The sequence below is a fragment of the Dryobates pubescens genome, chromosome 5, assembly GCF_014839835.1.
Source record: "Dryobates pubescens isolate bDryPub1 chromosome 5, bDryPub1.pri, whole genome shotgun sequence".
Lineage (NCBI taxonomy): Eukaryota > Metazoa > Chordata > Aves > Piciformes > Picidae > Dryobates > Dryobates pubescens.
In genome coordinates this window covers 4,464,990-4,486,739 of record NC_071616.1, presented here as the reverse complement: position 1 = coordinate 4,486,739, position 21,750 = coordinate 4,464,990, and the positions used below count along the sequence as shown (strand labels likewise).

At 46.7% G+C, this 21,750-nt stretch overlaps 2 protein-coding genes across 2 annotated transcripts in view; one reads left to right on the top strand and one right to left on the bottom strand.

Annotated features, from left to right (window-relative positions):
- The first annotated feature begins 7,474 nt into the window (after positions 1-7,474).
- On the top strand, positions 7,475-17,587 carry F2 (coagulation factor II, thrombin). The gene is made up of 14 exons (XM_009897368.2): positions 7,475-7,593; positions 8,465-8,628; positions 10,146-10,170; positions 10,370-10,420; positions 10,847-10,952; positions 11,032-11,162; positions 12,752-13,048; positions 13,410-13,517; positions 13,801-13,927; positions 14,404-14,571; positions 14,897-15,070; positions 15,231-15,409; positions 16,967-17,037; positions 17,405-17,587. Exons 1-14 carry the CDS (start codon positions 7,515-7,517, stop codon positions 17,546-17,548), a joined length of 1,824 nt encoding a protein of 607 aa, XP_009895670.2. The 5' UTR covers positions 7,475-7,514; the 3' UTR covers positions 17,549-17,587.
- Positions 17,588-21,091: 3,504 nt separating this feature from the next.
- Positions 21,092-21,750, bottom strand: part of CKAP5 (cytoskeleton associated protein 5) — a 51,091-nt gene continuing 50,432 nt past the window's right edge. The window contains exon 46 of the mRNA XM_054161463.1: positions 21,092-21,494. Coding sequence (XP_054017438.1) covers positions 21,240-21,494 — 255 coding nt within the window. The 3' untranslated portion in view covers positions 21,092-21,239. The remainder of the gene's footprint in view (positions 21,495-21,750) is intronic.

Genomic DNA, 21,750 nt, shown 5'->3' with positions numbered 1-21,750 from the left:
CCAGTCACAAGGCAGTGCCCCAGATCCTGGGGCACGTGGGAGGCCTGCTGGGCATGTCCCATTGGCAGAGGACAGCGTTGAACTCACCATCTCCAAACATGATGACAAATGTATTATAGTGCAGGATGAGGGCTCACCAAGTGATGTGGTCACCATCCAGGAAGGGGTGGGCTGGGGGGCAGTGGCAGAATCAGTGCAAGCTGAGACAATGGCTTGACTATCCCAACCTGCTCTGGCTTCTTCTGTACTTATTAAAATGTGGTAAAAACAAACAAACAACAACAACATAGCTCTCCTGTCTCTGTGACAACAAGGCCCTGTGGCTCAGCCCCACGCAGAGTCAGCAGTCTTGGAGGTAACTGCCTGTGTAGACCTAGGTCTGTTTGGTACCTGCTGCTTGGAGCTATGAGCCTGCCCCTGCCACATGCTGAGCCTGGGGCAGGGAAAGCATTTGCTGTTGGTGGGAATCACTTAGAGAAGACACCCACAAGAAGAGGTTCTGCTCTGCCTCTGTTACACTGTCAGTAGGTGACAGTGTACTGAGGAAGGCGGGAAAATTCTCAAAGCAGCAGCTCTGAACAACTTCCTTTCAAGTTTGTCTTGCTGTAATTAATTACTGCTATTCAGCACTTCCATGGGCTTTTAGTCTTGGAGCTCAGCAGTGCTTCTGATCATTTGAAGGTGTTGCTGCTGCCAGACATTGTGGGGAAGCAGCTTCCCAAGTGTTCACAAGGTGTCTGTCATGTGGGTTTTTGAAGAGCTTTAGTCACAATTAGCAGCAGTAAAGCTTCTCCTTGGAGTTAGGGCTGAGTGTTGTTCCTTCTCCGCTGTCATCTGCTTTGCTTGCTACCAGCTGCCTACCCTTTCGGTGACTGGACAGTCCGTTTGAGGACATGAAGGGATACCTTCCTGTCTCACTGTGCAAACACAATCCTAGAATGGCTTGGGTTGGAAGGGACCTTAAAGGTCATCTAGTTCCAACCCAACAACCATGTGCAGGGACACCTCCCACTATAACAGGTTGCTCGAAGCCCCTGGCTTTGAACACTTCCAGGGTCTTCTGAGAAGTGGCTGAGAGAACTGGGACTGTTTAGTCTGGAGAAAAGGAGGCTGGGGTGAGACCTTCTTGGTCACTGCAACTACCTGAAAGGAGGCTGCAGCAAGGTGGGTGTTGGTCTCTTCTCCCTAGTAACAAGTGATGGGATGAGAGTAAATAGCCTCAAGTTGCACCAGGGGAGGTTTAGTTTAGATATTAGAAGAAACTTCTTCACTGGAAGAGTTCTCAAATACTGGAACAGACTCCCCAAGAAGTGGAGATGTTTAAAACTGGGGATGTTTAAAAGATGCAGAGATGTGGTGCTGAGGGACATGGTTTAGCACTGGGCTTGGTAGAGTTGGACTTGTTGATCTTAAAGGGCTTTTCCAACTGAGTCTGTGATTTTTGTCTTGCTCCTCTCTAACATTTGCACTTCCCAAAAAGAAAGTCGGGGGTGTTACATTCTGGGCTTTCTATGCCCACTGCACAAGAGGAGAAACCAGTGTCACCAGGGAGCCATCAGCAGTTCTCTTTTGGGTTGCTATGATGCAGTAATGTGGCAATCTGAAAAGCCACCCTCTGGCTTCTACAACCTTTCCCATAAACTAATGACTGGTTTGCAGACAAGGTGCTCCAGTCAGATCCACAACATTTCCATGTGAAGTGAGGCTGGAACATGAATTTGACTAATCAGCCTTTAGGTGGCCTTGGTTTTAGCTCTTTAAAGTCAGGGAGCAGATGAGCTCAGGCTTTGCCCTGAGTGCTTGGAGACAGAGCAGTGGGAGCACAAGTTCTGTGAGGGGGACTTGTATTTGGAGCTGCAGTGCATCCTTCTGTTCTCTCTTTGGTGCCTGTCCTAATTCTTGCAGTTTCCAAATATTGACACAGCTGCAAAGCGTTGTCACTAGAGCTGGGCTTCTGCACAGCATTTGAACAGTCAGTTTAATGGTGGGGGGGGGAGGAATTTCAACCCACCACACATGTGCTCTCTGTCACAGCAGAAATAGGAGAGAAGGAGGAGCCACTGAGGGAAGGGAAGGGGCAGAACCCAGGCCCCTGTTGCTTCATCTGCCAACCTGTGGCTACTATTTTTATTCTGAGATGAAAGGAGCAGTTATGAATTAGGTCTTCACAGAAACATTGTTCACCTAAGAGTTGATCTGTGTAGGTAGAGGCAGGGCTGGGCTGCATATATCACTTGGCTGAAGAGTAAACTTAGCCAACTTATTCTGACTGATGGGCACCTGGTGATGATGCCACCACTGTGTCATTGTTTATGAATACAAAATTATGATCACAATTGTTTATTCCTAAGAAAATCCTGTAAAAGCCCTGAAGAACAGAATAGAACAGAACAGAACAGAATAGAATAGAATAGAATAGAATTAGAATAGAATAGAACAGAATACAATACAATACAATAAACCAGGTTGGAAGAGACCTTCAAGATCATCGTGTCAAACCCATCATCCAACACCACCTAATCAACTAAACCATGGCACCAAGCACCCTATCAAGTCTCCACCTAAACACCTCCAATGATGGTGAGTCTACCACCTCCCTGGGCAGCCCATTCCAATGGGCAATCACTCTCTCTGTGAAGAATTTCTTCCTAACATCCAGTCTGAACCTCCCCTGGCACAGCTTGAGACTGTGTCCTCTTGTTCTGGTGCTGGTTGCCTGGGAGAAGAGACCAACGCCCAACTGGCTACAACCTCCCTTAAGGTAGTTGTAGACAGCAGTAAAGTTTCCCCTGAGCTTCCTCTTCTCCAGGCTAAGCAACCCCAGCTCCCTCAGCCTCTCCTCATAAGGCTGTGCTTCAAGCCCCTCACCAACTTCATTGCCCTTCTCTGGACACGTTCCAGCAAGTCAACATCTTTCCTAAACTGAGGGGCCCAGAACTGGACACAGGACTCAAGGTGCGGCCTAACCAGTGCTGAGTCCAGGGGCAGAATGACCTCCCTGCTCCTGCTGGCCACACTGTTCCTGATGGAGGCCAGGATGCCATTGGCCCTCTTGGCCGCCTGGGCACACTGCAGGCTCGTGTTCAGCTATTAAAGAGCATAGGGCCCAGCACTGATCCTTGGGGCACACCACTGGTGACTGGCTGCCAGCTGCAATGTTGGTGAACCTCAGCATGCGTTGGGATGGGATGTGTGCAGCATGCCACGGTCTGACTAGAGATCCATCTGCTGCTGTACAACTTCATGATTGCAGCAGCATCAGGAGGGTGTAGGGCTGTCTAACACAATACCCTTTCTTGTGCTATGCCAAATAAGCAGTATTTTAATTAATACATACAGGGACTTCAGTGCCTTTCTTACTGGGGTCCATAACAAACACTACATTTGGTGTAGGTGGCAGGATCCTGGTGAGAAATGACTTACTGGAAGAAGGTCAGTGAGAAAAAGCATGAGAGCCTGCCTGGTCCCACATGCTGGCCTGGGATCAGTGACACAGTGTACTGCTGGTAATCAATATGCAGTAGCCATGTCAGTCACCTGGCTGGCTGGAGCTCATGTGCACCTGATAGCCTCAGAGCTCTAGGCAGCAGGAACACAGGTATCCTGGCTGGTGAGGCTCCACCATGCTGGCTGGGCTTCAGGGTGCTGCTGCAGTGCTCTGGGGTGACAAGTCTGTGAGATGGTTGGGGTCCTTCATGTTGGCAGGGCCCAGGCATGCATGTAAACTGAAGTGCTGCACTTAAACCTCCCTCCACAGCCAGGGTTCAAATCTCAGCCAACCTGTAAACTGGCTTAAACCTGACCAAGGTGTTTGAATGAAACGGCAGCAGAAGGCTATGAGGGAAAGGGACAATTCTCTGCATCCTGAGTTCCTTCCCTCTTGGGAGCTCCTCTGTCCTCAGGGGCAGGGGAACCATCAGGGGACACAGAAACCCCTGTGGGAGGGTACGATGGGGCAGGGTTGCGCGTTCATCCTTCGTGATTGTATCTAAAGTGTTACAAGAGCTGACCATGCTGTGTACCTCACTTCAGGAATATATTCAGAAGGACCCCAGCTATTGAACCTGCAACTGTATGCATGACAGAGCAAAGGCCCCAGAAAACAGGAGAAGGGCAAAGCTTCCATACTCTTGCTTCTTGGAAGTTGGAAAAATATTTCCATAGGAAACAACTGCCAAAGGCTTTCTTCATGTATAAAGAAGAATTCACTCATAGAGGGAAAGACATCAAAACTCCCAGCTGTGTTGGAAGCCATAACTGGGAGGGAAGGTATGACTTAATTCTCTTAACCTAAGAAAGAAAATAGCATCCATTCATGGATGGATGAGGGCAGAGAGAAAACAAAATGACAACAAGTGGCTTATAGGAGCAGAGAGCAGATGGAAGAGTTAAATGTTTGAGGGATGGAAGTTAAAGCCCCTGGAGAGGAGACAGCTGATGCATGCTCTCCTGCTGCAGAGGCTAACCACAGGAATGGCAGAAGCAGACAGGAGCCTTAGAAGCACATTATAAAACAAGAAAAAGCTATAATGTCTTTAATTACTAATGTTGTAAGATACCAGAAAGGGCTGGAAAATGCCCCAGAATATAGCAAACATCTCCAATTAACAGGCAAAACCAACATAAAGAAATAGTTGAAAAGTGATGGATGCAACTCTTGAGATAAAAGGTTTCAGCACTTACAGTTAACCTAACGGCCCTGCTAGGTGGATTTGTTCTGTTTCACAGAAGGAGAATGGCAACTGGCAAAGAGGCAGCCAGACATAGTGACAAAATGGTTGCTTTCAGAAAGGTATTCTTTAAACAAGTGCTTAAGCAACAGAATGAATGTAGGAACCAGAACAGAGGTAACTTTAAAGGAAGATGGCATAGGTAAGTATTAGAGGAGATTCATGGCCGGCTGATAACCAATCCTAACTGTTGTATTCTAAGTGTTGCTTAAAGCTAACCCTATGTATAATATTGTATGGCACCGTGGAAGGTGCCAACACCTTTCAGTTAAAGGAAAGAGAAGATGGTAAAATTCTATGCAGAAATCTATTACTGTTGACCTAAGCTGCAGTGTGAAGGGTGCCTGCTTACTGTGAAGAAGAGACAGAGGGAGATGCAGGAATGGAAAAATAAACAGTGACTGAGAATACTGAAAGTTCTTATGAAGGGAAACATGCTGGTGATCCACATAAGTTAAGATGAGAACATGCAGGCCAGTGCTGCACATACCACTTTGCTGCAGGATAACATTTGGCCAAGCTAAACCTAACTGGGGAGCCTGCAGATTGCTTCTGCTTTGCACTTGATGATGCCACCACTGCATCCTTGTCTGTGTCTTAGAAGGCAGCAGCATATCCATATGTGAATGTTCTTTTGGTTGACAGCAGAAATGACAAAGTTGTTTACTTCTGAGGGACTGCTATAAAACCCCTGAAGACCATGACACTGGTGAACTTGAGCACAGACACTAATTGTGCAGCGTGGCACGGGCCAATGCTGTGCTACCTTGAGCTCCCAGCTTTTGGAGGGCTATAAGATCACCTAAGTGCTATCTCATTTTGCCTTCTACTGTTACCCCCAACAAATGCTGTTTTAACCAATCCTTTACAGTCTGGGTGCCTTTCTTATTGGGATCCATAATGAACACTTGCCACAAGTGCATCACACCTTCATAAAACAGTAGCATCTGTCTCTCATTGGTACAGCTCTGGGGTGGGCAGCAGTCTTCCTGCAGTGCTATTTCTTCCCTCCATAGCCACACGGGCTTGCTCAGTTACGCCTGAGGGAAGCAGCCTCGAGGTCACTTGTCCCACCTGACCAAATGTAAATTATCATATAGGGAGTACAGAAACTGTCCTGGCTGCTCTCTTCCTTGTCAGCTGAGCAAAGCCCTCTGCTTGCCAGCCAGGCTTACGCAAACGTGGGGCTGTTTGTGCCAACTCCTATGGCGAGGAGAGGAGAGGTGGTGGCTGCTGCGGGGGACGGCAGCGGCTCTGATTTCACCACTCTTCCAGAACCTGTTTGTGCCCTGATGTTTCCTTCTCATCTCTTGCCTGTGTGTTCCACCTAAACGCTGCTTCCTCCTGCAAAGTAACCCGGGGTGTTTCTGAGGCTGTGCCTAATCCTCTATGCACACAGCCCTCCACCCAGGGCAATCCCAGCCGTTCCTAAAGGCGTCTCTCCGAAAGCCAGGGGTGGGTGTCAGAGAGAACAGGAGAAACTCTTCAATGAGGAAGGGAGTCTCTGCAACTGCTCTTTGTACCAGTGGCCACAGAGTCATTCCTCAGCCACCCTAATGCTAATATTTGCACTCCTTCTATGGAGGCAAACATTACAGATATACCTGCTGTACAGAGGCACAGCACAAAACATGCTCCCTGCTGGCAGAAGCACTTTCATGCCAAGCGGCAGTTCGTGCGACTGCCTTCATCCTGCTCTCTCCCTGCCCTCCCTTCTGCTGGTTCCTCATTCTGCCAGTTTTCTGCTTTCTGCAGGAATCATTAGAGCTTTCCCAGCTCTGCTAACCCAGTTATTGACTTACTAGCTGATGTCATGACATCCAGACTATTCCTGTCTCCCTGTTCCTGGAAGCCCTTGTTTTCCTGGCTGGTTTTGAGCATACTAACTCCTTGCTCATCGGAGTTTCTATTTTCTTTTGGATATACTTTTTCGTGTTCCACTGGGGTAGGAATAAAAGAGGGAGCCCAAAATGCATGCTCCTTCATCCCCCTCCATGCCACTGGGAATTGTAATGCAGTGGGAAGTGTGCACTGCCAATGGCATTGCTGACCTAACTGGAAGAGAAATGTACATTCTTCATCAGCTGTCACAGGCACCCCTTCTGCTCCTTGACATGGAAGAAGGAGGAGACTTAAAATGTACAGTCTGATGCCAAAGTAGCTGGGGCTGAGCTTGCTGAAACCTGCAGGAAGGAAAGACAACTGGTCTCTAGGGAGAAAAAGCAGCAGAGAGGCTTGCAGCTAGAGAGAAGGAGGGCTGGGAATTGCTAAGGAGAACTCAAAACTTCACTGATTGCAAGGCTACTCAAGTACAGCCTCTGAGAAAAGTCAGCAGCAGGGACCTGAGCCAGCATGGTGGGAAGGGAGTGATGGTGCCAAGAAATGGATGACAGCACAGTAGCACTGAAGGAAAGGAGTGAACTGCTCTGACTGGGGTGGCTGTGAGCTGACAGAGACTTCTCTGTAACAGCCCAAGTTCTCCCCTGTCCTGGGATAAGCTTGTTCTCCAGCTCTCATGCCATCTTCCCTGCTAACTTCAGTCCCATGGAGATCCAGAGACATTTTGCTCAGCTTCCACCAATTAAGAAAGAAAATGAGGATGCCCTGAAAGTAAGGAGAGATGCCAAGAGAGGAGGAATAAGAAGAGCCTGAGTCTCACTGTCCCTGACACATGACGACCTCTGGAGTCCTGTTTCTTCATTCTGGTTCAATATTAACCCAGTGGGGCTGTGACTCTGCTCACTCCACTGCCTTTGCCTCTCCCCTGCAGCCAGCCTGTGCAGCATGGCACGCAGCGGAACCAGCGTGCTGAGGGGCCTGCTCCTTTCCAGCCTTCTGCAGCTCGCACTGAGTCACGATGCAGGTAAGACTCGGTGGCACAGGCACAGGCAGTAGCAGGGGGTGACAGGAAGAAGAAAGATGGGGTTATTTCTTTCCAGGGGTAGAGCTAGTGGTAGATTTTTTTGGTAAGGCAGAGGGACTTTCTAAAAGCCTGAAGCTGGGAGTGAAAGGGCACCTGCTGCCAATAGCTCAGTGGATTGTGTGGGTCACCTATGAGATGGTGGGGAAGGGGAATGAGGCTCAGCCCAGGATCATGTGTAACACAACCTTGGTCTTTTTCTGGGCTAGAGTTCCTCAGCTGACCTGAGCCCCTGCCATTCTCCATTACCACCCCAGCTGTTCCTTATCTGAGCTGTCATCTGCAGAATGCTGCCTTCATGCTCACTGATTCTCTTTCCATATCAGAACCTCTAACTCTACTGCCTTTTCTTAATATGAGGTCAAGTCCTCTCTGACCACTGATGCATAAGGGAAGAACTGTCTACGGGTCTTGAATCAGGGTCTGTGAACAGGAATATGGAATCAAGCCTATTGCAGTGAGCTGAGGCTTGCAAGACAGAAATACAGTGGCTGGCAGGGAGTAGGAGCAGGCTTCAAACAAACAAGCTTCTACATAACTGCAAATGAGCGGAGCAGCTTTGCCAAGGATAGCAGAAAATTCCTGTCACTTCTGCCCCAGTGATCTGAGTCCCAGCAGATGATGTAGAGAGAGCTTGTATTGATCATTAAGTGCAGACCTGACCAGGCTTCTCGTTTCTGCATGGTGCACTGGGGGAGGCTGGGCTGTGGGGTCAGCACAGGGGTTGCGTGTGAGTTTTGGAAACTACAAGGGCAGACAGAGAGGTCCTCCTGCTGCGAGCTCCCCTTTGACTGGCAGTGTTCTGACCCAGTAGTTTTCCTGGAAAAGGGGCAGGCCTTGTCACTGCTCAAGCGCCCACGCCGTGCCAACAAGGGATTTCTGGAAGAGATGCTGAAGGGAAACCTGGAGCGAGAGTGCCTGGAGGAGATCTGCAGCTACGAGGAGGCGTTTGAGGCCCTTGAATCCACGGTGCAGACGGTACGTACAGGCAGGCCCAGGAAACCTGCCCTCAGCCAGCCTCTGCAGTGAGAGCAGCAGGTTGCACACACAGCCAGAGGCTGGGGTCATAAGACTCAAACTGGTAAAACAAAGATGAGGCTGATGTGTGCATGCTCCAGGAAGAGCTCATGTTTTATTAAGGAGCTTCCCTCCTGGAGGCACTCCGGGGAATGCATCTCAGAGCTCAGGATCTTTTCCATCCCTCTCTATTTTAAGCATAAAGTAAAAAGGAGAGGGTCTTCCCCTCAACCCTGAATTGCATCTGCCACTAGTTCAGCTCTGAACAGCCACAGTTCCAGATACTCACAGAAGGAACCTTAGGAACCAAACACTGAGGGCAGGTGGCTCAAGCACCACTGAGCTGACAGTTTTGTACAGTCCATCCCTTGCTTTTTGGCTTCCAGATTCACTCACTGGTAAGTTGTTCTGCACCTTCTTGGGATTTTCTCCTAGCCCCAAGGCCACGTTAAGATGAACAGCCAAGAATACAATACTAAACAGAAAAACCTTTAGGAGTCTAAGCCAGCAAGATACAGCCTCTGTAGACTGTTTCTGAAGTGATCACCCCCAGGCTGCACAGTAGGGATGTAGATTCAAAGAGCTGAACAATACCTACATGCGATCTATATATGGCCTTAGAAGTCCTAGCTTTAGCTCCCTGGACTTCTGTACTGGAGCCCAAGTGTTGTTTCCTTTGCAGGTTGATGAAGGTTGTAAGCATCTTTGGTCTTTTTAGGAACTACAGTACACTCTTGATTCCTGGGCCTGGGGAGTGGGAGAGTGGGGTTATATCAGATTTATTTTTGTGCTTTGTTGGGCTCTGTAGTAAGTGGTAGCAACAGAGCTGGCTACTGGCAGTCTACTGGTTTGGATGGCAGCAGCTAAGCGAGGTCTGCTGTTCTGTGTCTCTACTCTGAGCAGGGAAGTCATTGTGCCCCTGTACTCAGCACTGGTCAGGCCACACCTTGAGTCCTGTGTCCAGTTCTGGGGCCCTCAATTTCAGAAGGACATTGAGACACTTGAACGTGTCCAGAGAAAGGCAACGAGGCTGGGGAGAGGCCTTGAGCACAGCCCTGTGAGGAGAGGCTGAGGGAGCTGGGGTTGCTTAGCCTGGAGGAGGCTCAGGGGTGACCTCATTGCTCTCTACAACTACCTGAAAGGTGGTCATAGCCAGGAAGGGGTTGGTCTCTTCTCCCAGGCAACCAGCACCAGAACAAGAGGACACAGTCTCAAGCTGTGTCAGGGGAAGTTTAGGATGGAGGTGAGGAGAAAGTTCTTCACAGAGTCATTTGTCATTGGAATGTGCTGCCCAGGGAGGTGGTGGAGTCGCCATCCCTGGAGGTGTTCAAGAGGGGATTGGACATGGCACATGGTGCCATGGTCTAGTAGGCATGAGGTCGGTGGTGACAGGTTGGACTTGATGATCTTTGAGGTCTTTTCCAACCTTGTTGAATCTATGATTCTATATATAAAGTATTTTTTTTTCTTCCCCACAGGAGGCATTTTGGTCAAAATACCAAGGTAAGTTGTTTCACATTCTGCAGGGGTTATATTAGCCCTTAGAATGCTCTGTCTCATCCTGGAGAGATACCCTCTTATCAGAGCTCACTTTCCAGGACAAAGCACTTGTGTTTTATCCTTAGAGGATAAATTAGTGCAAACTGTCATGCTTGTTTGAATTCTTTCTGTATAATGTGCTTCTTTGTTCTCATTTTGCTAGTATGTCAGGGTCAGAGAAAGTCCAGGGCAACTCTGGATGCTTGTCTAGAAGGTAAGAAATGTTTACCTCACTCTCCCAGATACAGTAAGTGTCAGGAACTTGCTTTCTGCAGAATTTCCTCCCTGCATGGGATGAGGAAGAAAAAGAGCCCAAGAGGAATTTGAAATTTCCTCTTTCCTCTTTTTTTTCTCTCACTAATCCTTTCACAAACAGCTCAACTCTTCCAGTGAAACTACATGGGGTAGATTTCCTTGTGAGACAAATGTCCTCAAGCCCAGCCTCTTGGAAGGGCTCTGGCCTTCCCCTACAGCCAAAGCAAGGCACAGAGCCTCAGTGTGGGCTCCCTCTGATGAGGCTTGCACAAGCTCATACACACAGCAAAAGTTAGAGGGATTTGTGGGGTGGTGCCTCTGACCTTGAAAAAGACAACATCCATTTCCACTGGCCTTGGCTTACACCACATTTGTGTTCTGACAGGTAACTGTGCTCTTGGGCTGGGCCACAACTATCAGGGGACAATTAGCTACACCAAATCAGGGATCGAATGTCAAGTGTGGACAAGCAAGTACCCACATATACCTAAGTAAGTTTAGCTCCTGCATACCCTTACAGGGTTCCCCAAGGTGTTCTTCCTTCCTAGCCTAACCAGCTTTCCCTCATAGGTTTAATGCCACCATTTACCCCAACCTCATTGAGAACTACTGCAGGAACCCAGACAACAACACAGGAGGCCCATGGTGCTACACTCGAGACCCAACAGTGGAACGGGAGGAGTGTCCCATCCCAGTGTGTGGTAGGCCTCAGCGCTACAGCCCTGCAAGCCCTTCACAGGCAGGGAAAACTGCTCTGAGACTGATTCTGAACATGTCAGGGGAGGGGATTAGGAGGGAGGGATCTTATGTGAACAGAGATCGTGTTGACCAGAGGAGCTGCACCTTAAAGGGTAAAGAAGCTGAGAAGTGGCTGAGCTGCCCATACATCTGCACGGGCTAAATGCCTCTAACGTGCTAGTTTCTCTAGACCACACTGACCCAGATCTAAATTAAACCCAGTGTCAGCAGTACCCTGGAATCTACTACAGCTTTGCCAGTCAGGAGCACCTCAAAATCCTGTCTCAGCTGCCTCTAACTTGTGACAGCAATGAGTCATATTGGTTTTTCTAGGCTGAATTCCTATCTTTAGGCCAAAACCGCTACAACTTGTGCTTGACTGCCTTAGTCAGATAGAGAGGTACAGTTTAAAACCCACCATCTCAAGAGAAGAGAAGAGGCCCTTCTCTCATCATTGCACTTGACAAGATGGAGAGCTATCCCCCTACACTTACACCTTCCCACTTCTCCACAACACAGAGCTGTCTCCCTTGGGGTTTGGCCTCCATCTCAGAAGAACTGGTAGAAAGCAGAGAACCTTCTCACTGCAGAAATGTCTTATCCAAAAGCAGAGACTAGAGGCAATGATTCTTCCAAGTGAAAGTCAAGAGAGATCAGCAACCATCTTCACCATTGGGTGTTCTGAAGTTCTAAAAATCATTACTGTTGCCCTGGGCTGCAGCATGGCAAACTGGGAAGAGATGCTGCTCTGCTGTGGGGTGATGAGGGATCTGCACTCTGTTCATTAGTTCCTGACCCACAGCAGCTTACTGTTACATTTACAGATGCACGAGTGTGGTGGGACTTGAAAAAGCTTGGTTTGTGCACAGTTCCTATGCCAACATGATTGCAAAAGTCAATCTCACACAGAGGTGGCCTCACTTGATCAGTGAATGACATTTGCTCAGTGGCTGTTGTGTACCAGGGTGACTCGTCAAACAGGATCTTTCTTCACGTGGGGCTTCCCCCAGTGCACGAGCAGAAGGTGTCTTGAGGCCAAACAACTACCACAGAACAAATTAGCTCTTGCCTATTCACTCAGGACACCTGCTTAAAGCTTGCAGCCATTATGACACTTTCAAGAAAATGGGGGGAAAACCTGGCAGGATTTTTTTTTCTCTTATTAGACACATTGGCAAAAAGTTAAACCTGCTATTTCAGAGGCATACCACAGCAAGATTCCCCCAAATATGGACTAGCTATGCATTTGTAACACATCCATATTATGATGCTTGAGGCACCTACTCATTTTGAGCTGGTTCTCAAAGACACTCCAGAAAGGAACACAATATGGTCCCTCACATCTCAGTGGCAAAGCGTGATGCACAGTGCCAGTCTTGTCTCATATCCTCTTGAAAGAACCACCTCTGGCACTGTAAACCACAGTCACCACATGTGTAGGAATGCAAGGGGAGCTCCCATCCTTAATGGCATGCCCTAGGGGCTCTAGTGCTATTTGCTGATAAGACTTCCAAGGGCAAAGCTGTGCCATAAAGCAGAGCTGTCTTTCCAGGTCAAGAAAGGACAACAGTTGAATTTACTCCACGGGCCACACCACCAGCCACAGCGGGGCCCTGTGAGCAAGAGAAAGGCATCCTTTACACTGGGACCCTCTCAGTCACTGTGTCTGGAGCCAAGTGCCTGCCATGGAACTCTGAGAAAGCCAAAAAGGTGCTCCATGGAAAACAACTTGACCCAGAGGTAAAGCTGCTGGAGAACTACTGCCGGAATCCAGATGGAGATGAGGAAGGTGTCTGGTGTGTCACAGAGGAACCACCCAACTTTGAGTACTGTGATCTGCACTACTGCGGTGAGAAGCCTGCATTGGTCTGGGTAGGCATGCTTGTCTGGGGGTGGCAAACAAAAGCAGGACACCTGACTAGGGTGAAGCGTTCGGCCTGGGAGGCCCAGGCACACAAGCATGCACACCATGCATGCCGAAGTCCTCTTTGTCCAAACACCACGCATACTAAACCCCTGTACAGGTGCAGAGATGTTACAGCTCTCAGGCATCCTGCTCTCCCTGAAAACTCCCAGTGGAGAACAAGGAGCACTGAACATGTGGGTTTAAACCACCAGACCCACCATGGGGGGAAAGGAACATTTACTCTGCTGATCAACAGGGAAACCGCAGCTAGGCCTTTTACCATGTTTGTCTTTGTCTCTCTCAGACAGCTCGCTAGAGGATGAAGAGCCGGAGGGACTATCAGGACGTACAACCCAGACTCAAGAGTTCAAAACTTTCTTTGATGCCAAAACTTTTGGTTCAGGTGAAGCAGGTGAGTAAAAACTCTACATAAAGCATCACAGTTGGTAGCAAGGCTGCTGCTACTTCCCCTATGGCACTTACTGTTCCTCCAAAAAAACAGCTTGCCAAATGCTGTCAAAATCAGGGGGAGATGTTTAGATTCCTTGACAGATCCCCAAAAGTCAGTCTTTAATTATGCTAATGGAACTAGCAAGCACTTCCTTCCTCAGCTCTCTAGCTTAGCATGCTGACTGCAGACAATGCTTCTCTGTGAATGAGGCAGAGTAACAAAGCCAGGCTGCCTATTTTTTCAGATTGTGGCATTCGTCCTTTATTTGAGAAGAAAAAGCTAGCAGACAGAACTGAGAAGGAGCTGCTAGAGTCCTACATGAGAGGCAGAGTTGTCCATGGGGATGATGCAGAAATTGGCAGTTCCCCCTGGTAAGCATCATCTTTGCATAGTCCTTCCTAGGAAATTGTGTCTCACTTCTCTTTGGTTCAAGCAGGGGTAAACATAAGGGGTCTCCCATCACATGCAGCATGCAGGCATTATGGCTTCTAATCGAAGCTTCTGCAAGTGGTTGACAGGGCAGTACAAAAACAGCTGGAAATAAACCTTCCCCCCTCAAGCCAAGCACACAACCACTTTGGGGAACAAGAGTGTGGGTGTTTCAGCTTTGTTTCTTCCTGTTTCCAACTTTGCTGGAGCAGGGAGGATCAGAAAGCTCTCCGGGTGAAGGAAATGGGGTAAATGAACTTCTACATAAGATATACACAGCAAGGGAAGACTTGCTGGAGAGCCACACAGAGTACAGTGCAACACCCTTCCCTGCTCACTACCACTTCTGTGTGACACCGAGACACATGCAGCCAGCCACACCTTCAGTCCTGCTAAGTCTGTCTTCCATGGCTCTCAGGCAGGTGATGCTCTTCAAAAAGAGCCCTCAAGAGCTGCTGTGTGGTGCTAGCCTCATCAGTGACAGCTGGATCCTGACTGCTGCTCATTGCCTTTATTATCCACCTTGGGACAAGAACTTAACTACAAATGACATCTTGGTGCGGATTGGCAAGCACGTAAGAGCAAAGTAAGACCCTGGACGAAGTGAGAGTGAAGTAGTCCTCTTGGAGTCATGAGATACAATGAGGTTAGGCTATCACTCAGTATTCAAGGAATCGTACAAACCCCATGTCATGTGCTGCTCAGTAGAGCAGGCCATCATGGAGCTGTCATTTGCTGGCCTTGCTTGCTTAAAGTGAATGGGAGGGCAGAGCATGGAAAAATCTAAAGGGGTGCTCCAGTGTAAAAAGAGCACTGTCTCAGAGGATACAAAACACCTGAGACTACCATGAACCCCAGAAGACTCTCAGTTGTTACTGTACAGCAAGTTCTTCCCTTCATGACTATTTCAGATATGAAAAGAATCAAGAGAAGATTGCTTTGTTGGATAAAATCATCATCCACCCCAAGTACAACTGGAAAGAGAACATGGACCGAGACATTGCACTCATACACTTGAGGAGACCGGTCATCTTCAGTGACTACATCCATCCTGTCTGCCTGCCTACCAAAGAGATCGTGCAGAGGTGAGGGGACTTTCCCACAGTTCCTCATCTGTGAAAGGCACCCTTTTGTGGCCTTTCCAAAGAGACAAAAGGATGCCTTATTGAAGCTATTTGCAGCAAGAGCACCAGGCAGGAAAAGCTGTTGCAACATATTTGATCACATTTCTGTTTCCTTCCACAGGCTGATGCTGGCAGGTTACAAAGGACGAGTAACTGGCTGGGGGAACTTGAAAGAAACATGGGCCACTAGCCCAAGCAACCTCCCCACAGTTCTGCAACAGCTCAACGTGCCCATTGTAGAACAAAACATCTGCAAGGCATCCACCAAAGTTAAAGTCACTGACAACATGTTCTGTGCAGGTAAGTAGCAATGGAGACACAGGACCAACTTGTCACAGAAGAGACACTCTGAGCTCCTGGTGGAGCTGACACAGAAAGGTTATTCTCTGACAAATTTGCAAGTGCACTCCATACAGAGTAACTTTCCTATGGTAAGGACATTTTCAGCTCTCAGGAAACATGAAGGCTAGAGAATTTAAAGCTACAAATGATGTTTTGTAACAGCATGCTGTATTAAGCTAACTACCCTGGTGGCACAGCTCTGCTAGACAGCAACAGCTGTGTGAGAACATGGCACACACAAAACTATCTTTTCACCAGCATGTGGAACAATTCTGGGACTTCCTAAATTAAAGGCTGCACGCCAGCTATGCTACACAGTAGCCAAACAACCCCTTCTCTACTAGCTTGTCTCAATGCTTTGGAGTCTACTCATACTTACGCCCACAACTTCTGCAGCAGCAGGCTCCACAGGTTAGGCATGTGTGAAAAAGGCAGTTCCTCAGTCTGTTACATTTCTAATACATTTGAGAAGGCACACACCTGTACTCCTAACAAGAAACAGTTATTTCTTCTCCATATTATATGCTATTTTATGGGCCCTTCACAGCTCTCATTTCTCTTCCAAGCTGAGAAGCATTTATTTAATCTTCCCTAATACAGAAAGCATCCTGCACTTCTGGTAATCCTTGTTGTACCTTCCTAAATCTCTTCTGGCACTACACCTGTTCTGAGAGAAGAGAAATGAGCATAGAGTTTAGGGTACAAAGAGATTATGGATTATAGCAGTTTAATACTTTCTGCTGCATTCTCCATTTGTGCAGACTTCAGTTCCCAAAAGCAAATCTCCAATGACTTTGGACTGCTTGCATCCAAGAACAAACATGATTGCTTGAGTTAGGATGGAAGCCAGTTTCCTGAGCATACTGACAATACAGTATTATCTTAGGTTCTTTTTCTAGAAATTTTCTTTAAATAGCCAAGTTGCAGAAATAGAGCAGAAAAGGGGAGACAGGTGATGGGGAAATGCAAAGACACTGTCTAGTTCATCAGGAATTACAGCTGGATCCCTTTTCACTTCATAACAAGACTGCAGGAAGACAGTCAGCTGGAAAAGGAAAGAAAAAAAAGCAGAGACTGCAGAATGACAGGAAGGTGAATGTGAGGACAGTAATGTGTCTCTATGGTAAACACAATGAAAGAACAGGGTACATAGAGTATTACACACACACACAAGTTCCTAAGACAAGAGAAAGGCTCAAATATCTTCAGGCTACAGTTGCCGAACACAGTGGCAGCTGACACTAACAGCAGTTCCAGTGAAAGGAAACAGGAATGAGAGCACAGAGGGCTGGAGAATATGGTGGATTCCAGGATGTTACAAAGGCAGAGGCAGAGTTAGCTGTCCTATTTATCACATAAGAACCAAACCAGTTTTCTACATTTAAGACAATGGTTGGCAGAAGCAGTAAGCAATCCCATAGGTCTCAGAAAACGTGTACAGCAATACTTCAAGGCAAAGATGAACACTGGCCACTCCCCCTACAGTCAAATGTCCAAAACCTTTCTTGCCTGTAGGTTACAGTCCTGAAGACTCAAAAAGAGGAGATGCCTGTGAAGGGGACAGTGGGGGACCCTTTGTGATGAAGGTATGTTCAAGCTCATAAAATATATGGCACTAGGTTTGTGCTATGCTGAACCTTTCTCAGTTTTAAACTGGCAGCAGAGATGGAGGCTGAGTGGCTGAAGCAAACTCATCTCATAACCAAGCTGAACAACTGAGATGAATCCTGCAGTCACCCAATCCTGCCTGTGTACCAAGTACTCTGCACATAGAAAAATAAGCTGCAGAATGTGCAGGTCAGTTCTCACTTAGAGGTTTAAGAGTCGAGACAACGTTACTCCAACAACCTGTGTTATCTAGTAGGTGCCAGGCCGAATTCCAAAGCGCTATCCATCACTTGGTGCATTGCAGTCCCTTCCTCTTTATGCCAATCCCACTTTTCTTTGCCTTAGAACCCAGAGGACAGCCGTTGGTATCAAGTGGGAATAGTGTCATGGGGAGAAGGCTGCGACCGAGACGGCAAATACGGCTTTTACACTCACGTGTTCCGCCTGAAGAAGTGGCTGCGCAAAGTCATTGAGAAACACGGGCAATAGGAGCTCTCCTTGCTTGCTCTCAGGTTGCTACAATGCTCCACTTCTTCAAAACCTAAGCACAGAAGATTCTGCAGTAGAACGTTAATGGCCTTACAACTCGACAAAGGGAAGTGTCTTCCCTAGAAAATAAAAGTTCTCAAATCCATCTTCTTCCTTTTGTTCATGCCGAGTTTAGCTGCACTTGAATCTGAGCCATCACAGTAGCCAGGAGTACCAACAGAATGGCAACAAGCTGTGCTGCTTACCTCTTGTACTTCAAGTTCTTCCCCCTTCTATCAGCTATAACCATCAACAGATTTTATACCTCAGATGATGGCCTTGAATCAGTCACTGTAAGCACGACTATGCCTTCAGGCACTGTCCATTTCCTCCCTTCCAGTCAACTCATTTTCTGCTCTAGAAACTGAGCCGGGAATGTACAGGAGATAATTACCCTGCAGTAACCATGGCATTACACAGAACAATACTAATAGAAAAAAACTAAAGCAACTATAACCTGTGTTGGTAAGACAGGCATTGGTCTTAGCTGCAATAGTAGACAAATAAAGCACCACAAGGGCAGCATCTTAAGAAACTACAGATGCCAGGTGTACAGAGTTCATCCTACAAAGGAATAGGAGCTCGAACATGTTAAGTAGCACTTCCATTACTGTATGGCAGTATTTTTCTTCGTGGCAGGTGGTGCTAGGTCCTCATCGTGTATTTTCCACCTGCATAGTGAGATTCAGAAGGAAGCAATTCCTGCCCAGTGTCAAAGGCCCAAAAGTGGAAGCATCCTATGCTGCATTTATTTGGTCATCTTCCAAAGCTTGTTTAGAGATCACTCCCAAAAGCAGCTTCAGTTCTTTCATTAATTCCTCTTCAGCAGCAATTAGCAGCCCACTGAGAACCCAACAGTACACAAGTGTTCTTGACTAGCCAATTTGTTCAGCCCAGTTCTCTCTTAAAGCCATCAGGAGACTGGCAAGCTGTCCCTGCTCCTTAGGACCCTGTATTCCTAAACCCCTCATTCGTAGTGCCATCAAGTCACAGAAGCTGGTAACAGTGACATTCTGTTGGGCTTCACACAGAGTACATTAAGGAGCAGAGTGACTGTGCTGAAGAGTCATAGCAGAGCTAACCATCTGAAATTAGTTGGATATTGAAAAAAAATAAAAGTTATTGTTCAATTACTGTCTGGTCACCTCTCTGAAGATAGCTCATTTGGAAACCGATTTAAAGACAGCCCAATTTGATTGCCCAAAGCAAGCATAAAAACTGCCTCTCAAAAATGTCTGAAGAAAGAACCCTCAAGAACTCCAGTTGCACTAGTGCTTAAAGTAATTAAAAAAAATCACAGGCAGCAGACACTGAACACATTTAGCCCTTCTGGCATATAAATTCTCAGTCTCACCTTTGCACTGCTCTCTAATAACCTGTGAGAGGTTGCAGATCTAAGAGGGGAACCAGAAGCACACGTCTTTCTGGAGCGGGTCACTGTTCATACTGACTTGTTACAAAACATAGAGAGGAAGAATGTTTAAAATTCAGTTTAATGTTATTTAAATATTGTCTGGGCTAAAGGTTAGGCTTTATTAATTTATGTGCACAAGTTTTAGTTCAGAACTCCCAGGATATTGAGTCCAACCAAACACTACAGAGACACAGGGCAAAAGCTCATTCATAGTAAGCAACTTCATCTTCCGCTACTCAATTATTCCTGTATTTCACTTCCAATTCAGCTTCAAATTTAAGATATCTGTATGCAGGTTTGCAGGCATTGCTGTTTTAAACATCCTGAGCTAATTAACAAACAGTGATTGAAAACATCTGCTGGACATGGTAAAGGAACACAGTAATTTAAATGCCAGTAAGTTTCAAAAAGCAGCTAGTAATTGAGAGGTAGTGGCAGTAACTCTAGTGCCAGCCAACACAAACTATTCACAAACAGCCCCAGTTTAAGTGTGCAAAAATCTCAGCACTTACCAATAAGGGCAAACCCCCACTTGTCACACAGCTCTGTTCCACAAGAAAGTGTACGGCCACTTCAGCTTAGGAGAGGAGACTGCGACTACTAAATCAAGGTGGTGGAGCAACAGCATAGTGTCAATTAACACAGGATGGAGAATGCTCACAAGTCACCTGCTATCAGTGTACAAACTCACCATAAGCACCAGGCAGTATTAGGTCAACTGCAACCCCAGCCCAGGGGTCCTGTAAAAGGAAGATTCAGCCATTTGCAGAAGCTCTGGTATAGCTTTGTTGTACAGGCACTAATATAAAGCACATTTTTACTGTAATCAGGCAAGATAGTTTCAGTAACAGCCCTAGTGCAGAGACTGCTGGTCCACAGAGCAAACAACAAATGCAGCAGTTAAGTGGAACAGATTAAAATCTAGAGCAGAAGTGTGCTATTTTAAGCCTGCCTGTCCAACTCCTCAACAACTCTCTTCTAGCTATGGAACAGGTATGCAATTTGTTTCACAACCAGCGCTCACGTGGAAGTGCAGCAGAAAGGTGAAAACATCTCCTCCCTAGAGATGAAAGGGCTAGAAAGGCTATGCAGTGTAGGTCTCCATCTTCACACTCACAGCTTCTGAAAAAGGCTAATCAGAACACTTTCTTACAACGAAAGCAGTGGCTACAGCTTTTGCAGACTAGCACTACCAGGTGTCTTAGTTATACAAAACAGTAGAGTTTGCTGACATCAGATGCTTCAGAGCAAAAAGAATGTGGCGGTGATGTCTACCCTCACAAGGAAAACTGCTTAGCCAAATGAGTTCAGGATAAATGAGTCCACCAACTGTACATCACTGCTAATCTATTCCATATCCACAGCAGCAGGCTCCTCAAAGCAAGCATTTGCACACAGAGGGGATTATGCTTAACCTGGGTAAAGGCATCACAATGACTAGATACTTCAAAATGAACACTTCAGCAAACTAAATGTTCTCAACTTACTCTCAAGTTACAGAAACTTATTCAGAAACAAAAGAAGCAACTATAGGAAAAATGCACTACTGCTCATAGAAGTAAGAGTGCAAAGTCTCAGGATTGCATCCACAGATAGCATATATTCACTCATCTTCCTCATAAAATATCCAAACCCCAAGGTCCATGTCAAGGACAGCTCAGTTCAGTTTCTAGATGCCCAGTCACTAACATTCAGGAATAGGGAGTGACTTCTCTAAACCAGCAATCACTGCTGTTCCTACAGAGGCTGGTATAGTTAATGCAAACTTTATTTACAAAAGACACTTAAATTAGTTACTTCATGCCATGTGTCCATACAGAATCAACAGTTCAGGGATTACATGGAGAAGAATTCACAAAATGAAAAGTGAAATCACTAAAGAGTAAGAACTAGGAAAAGATCTGAAAGACCATTTTACAAATTAAAAAAAAAAACCCAAGTTATGAGAAACTAGTTTAAGCAAGAAGGTGGTGGTGGTTTATAGGTCTGTACACTAAAACTAATACACAGACAGGCTTCTATTGTCAAAGAGATGCTCACTGAGAAGCAGAGTATGTACAAATACTTGTGCCACAATGACTCAACCCCCCCCCCCCCCCCCAAAATCCACTGTATTATACATAAACCAGTTTGTATACATTAGGCCTAAATGAGGCCATTTAACTATGAAGACTTCTAGTTTAGTAAACTAAAGCTGAAGACAGCCCAAGCAAGAGTGATGCGGTCTTTCTCGCATCTCTATTTGCGACTGCTTTTTATTCTCTCCAATCTTTTTTTCAAGTCATCAATGTTAGCAGCTGCAGAAGAGGATGAAGCCAGGGTAGTTCCAATGCCAGAGGAATGAGTCTGATTGGAGTCCAGGTCCAGATGTTGGTACTGCTCCCGTGACTCACGGAGCTGGGAGAGCTTACTGTGAAGCATATCTGTAGAGGATGCAACTGTAGGGAGTGCTGGTTTAGAGAGCAGAGACGTCAGAGGTGGTCTGTCCTCCTGCTATGGGGCAGGAAAGCGAAGTGTTAACTCAGACAGTGGCAAATGCCATATAAGAAGCTCAAACCATGATAATGGCTTCTCATCTTCACAGGAAACAGTACAAACACAGGAAAGGGAAGGAGCAATACAACACAGGTGATCTGGACCAAGAAAGTCAATTGTCAAAGTCAGAACCATGCAAAGCTAACTGCAGTATGGAATTCCTACCATGTGAGTAGTTCAATTTTAGCTTAATGTCAGTAGGAATATACAAAGA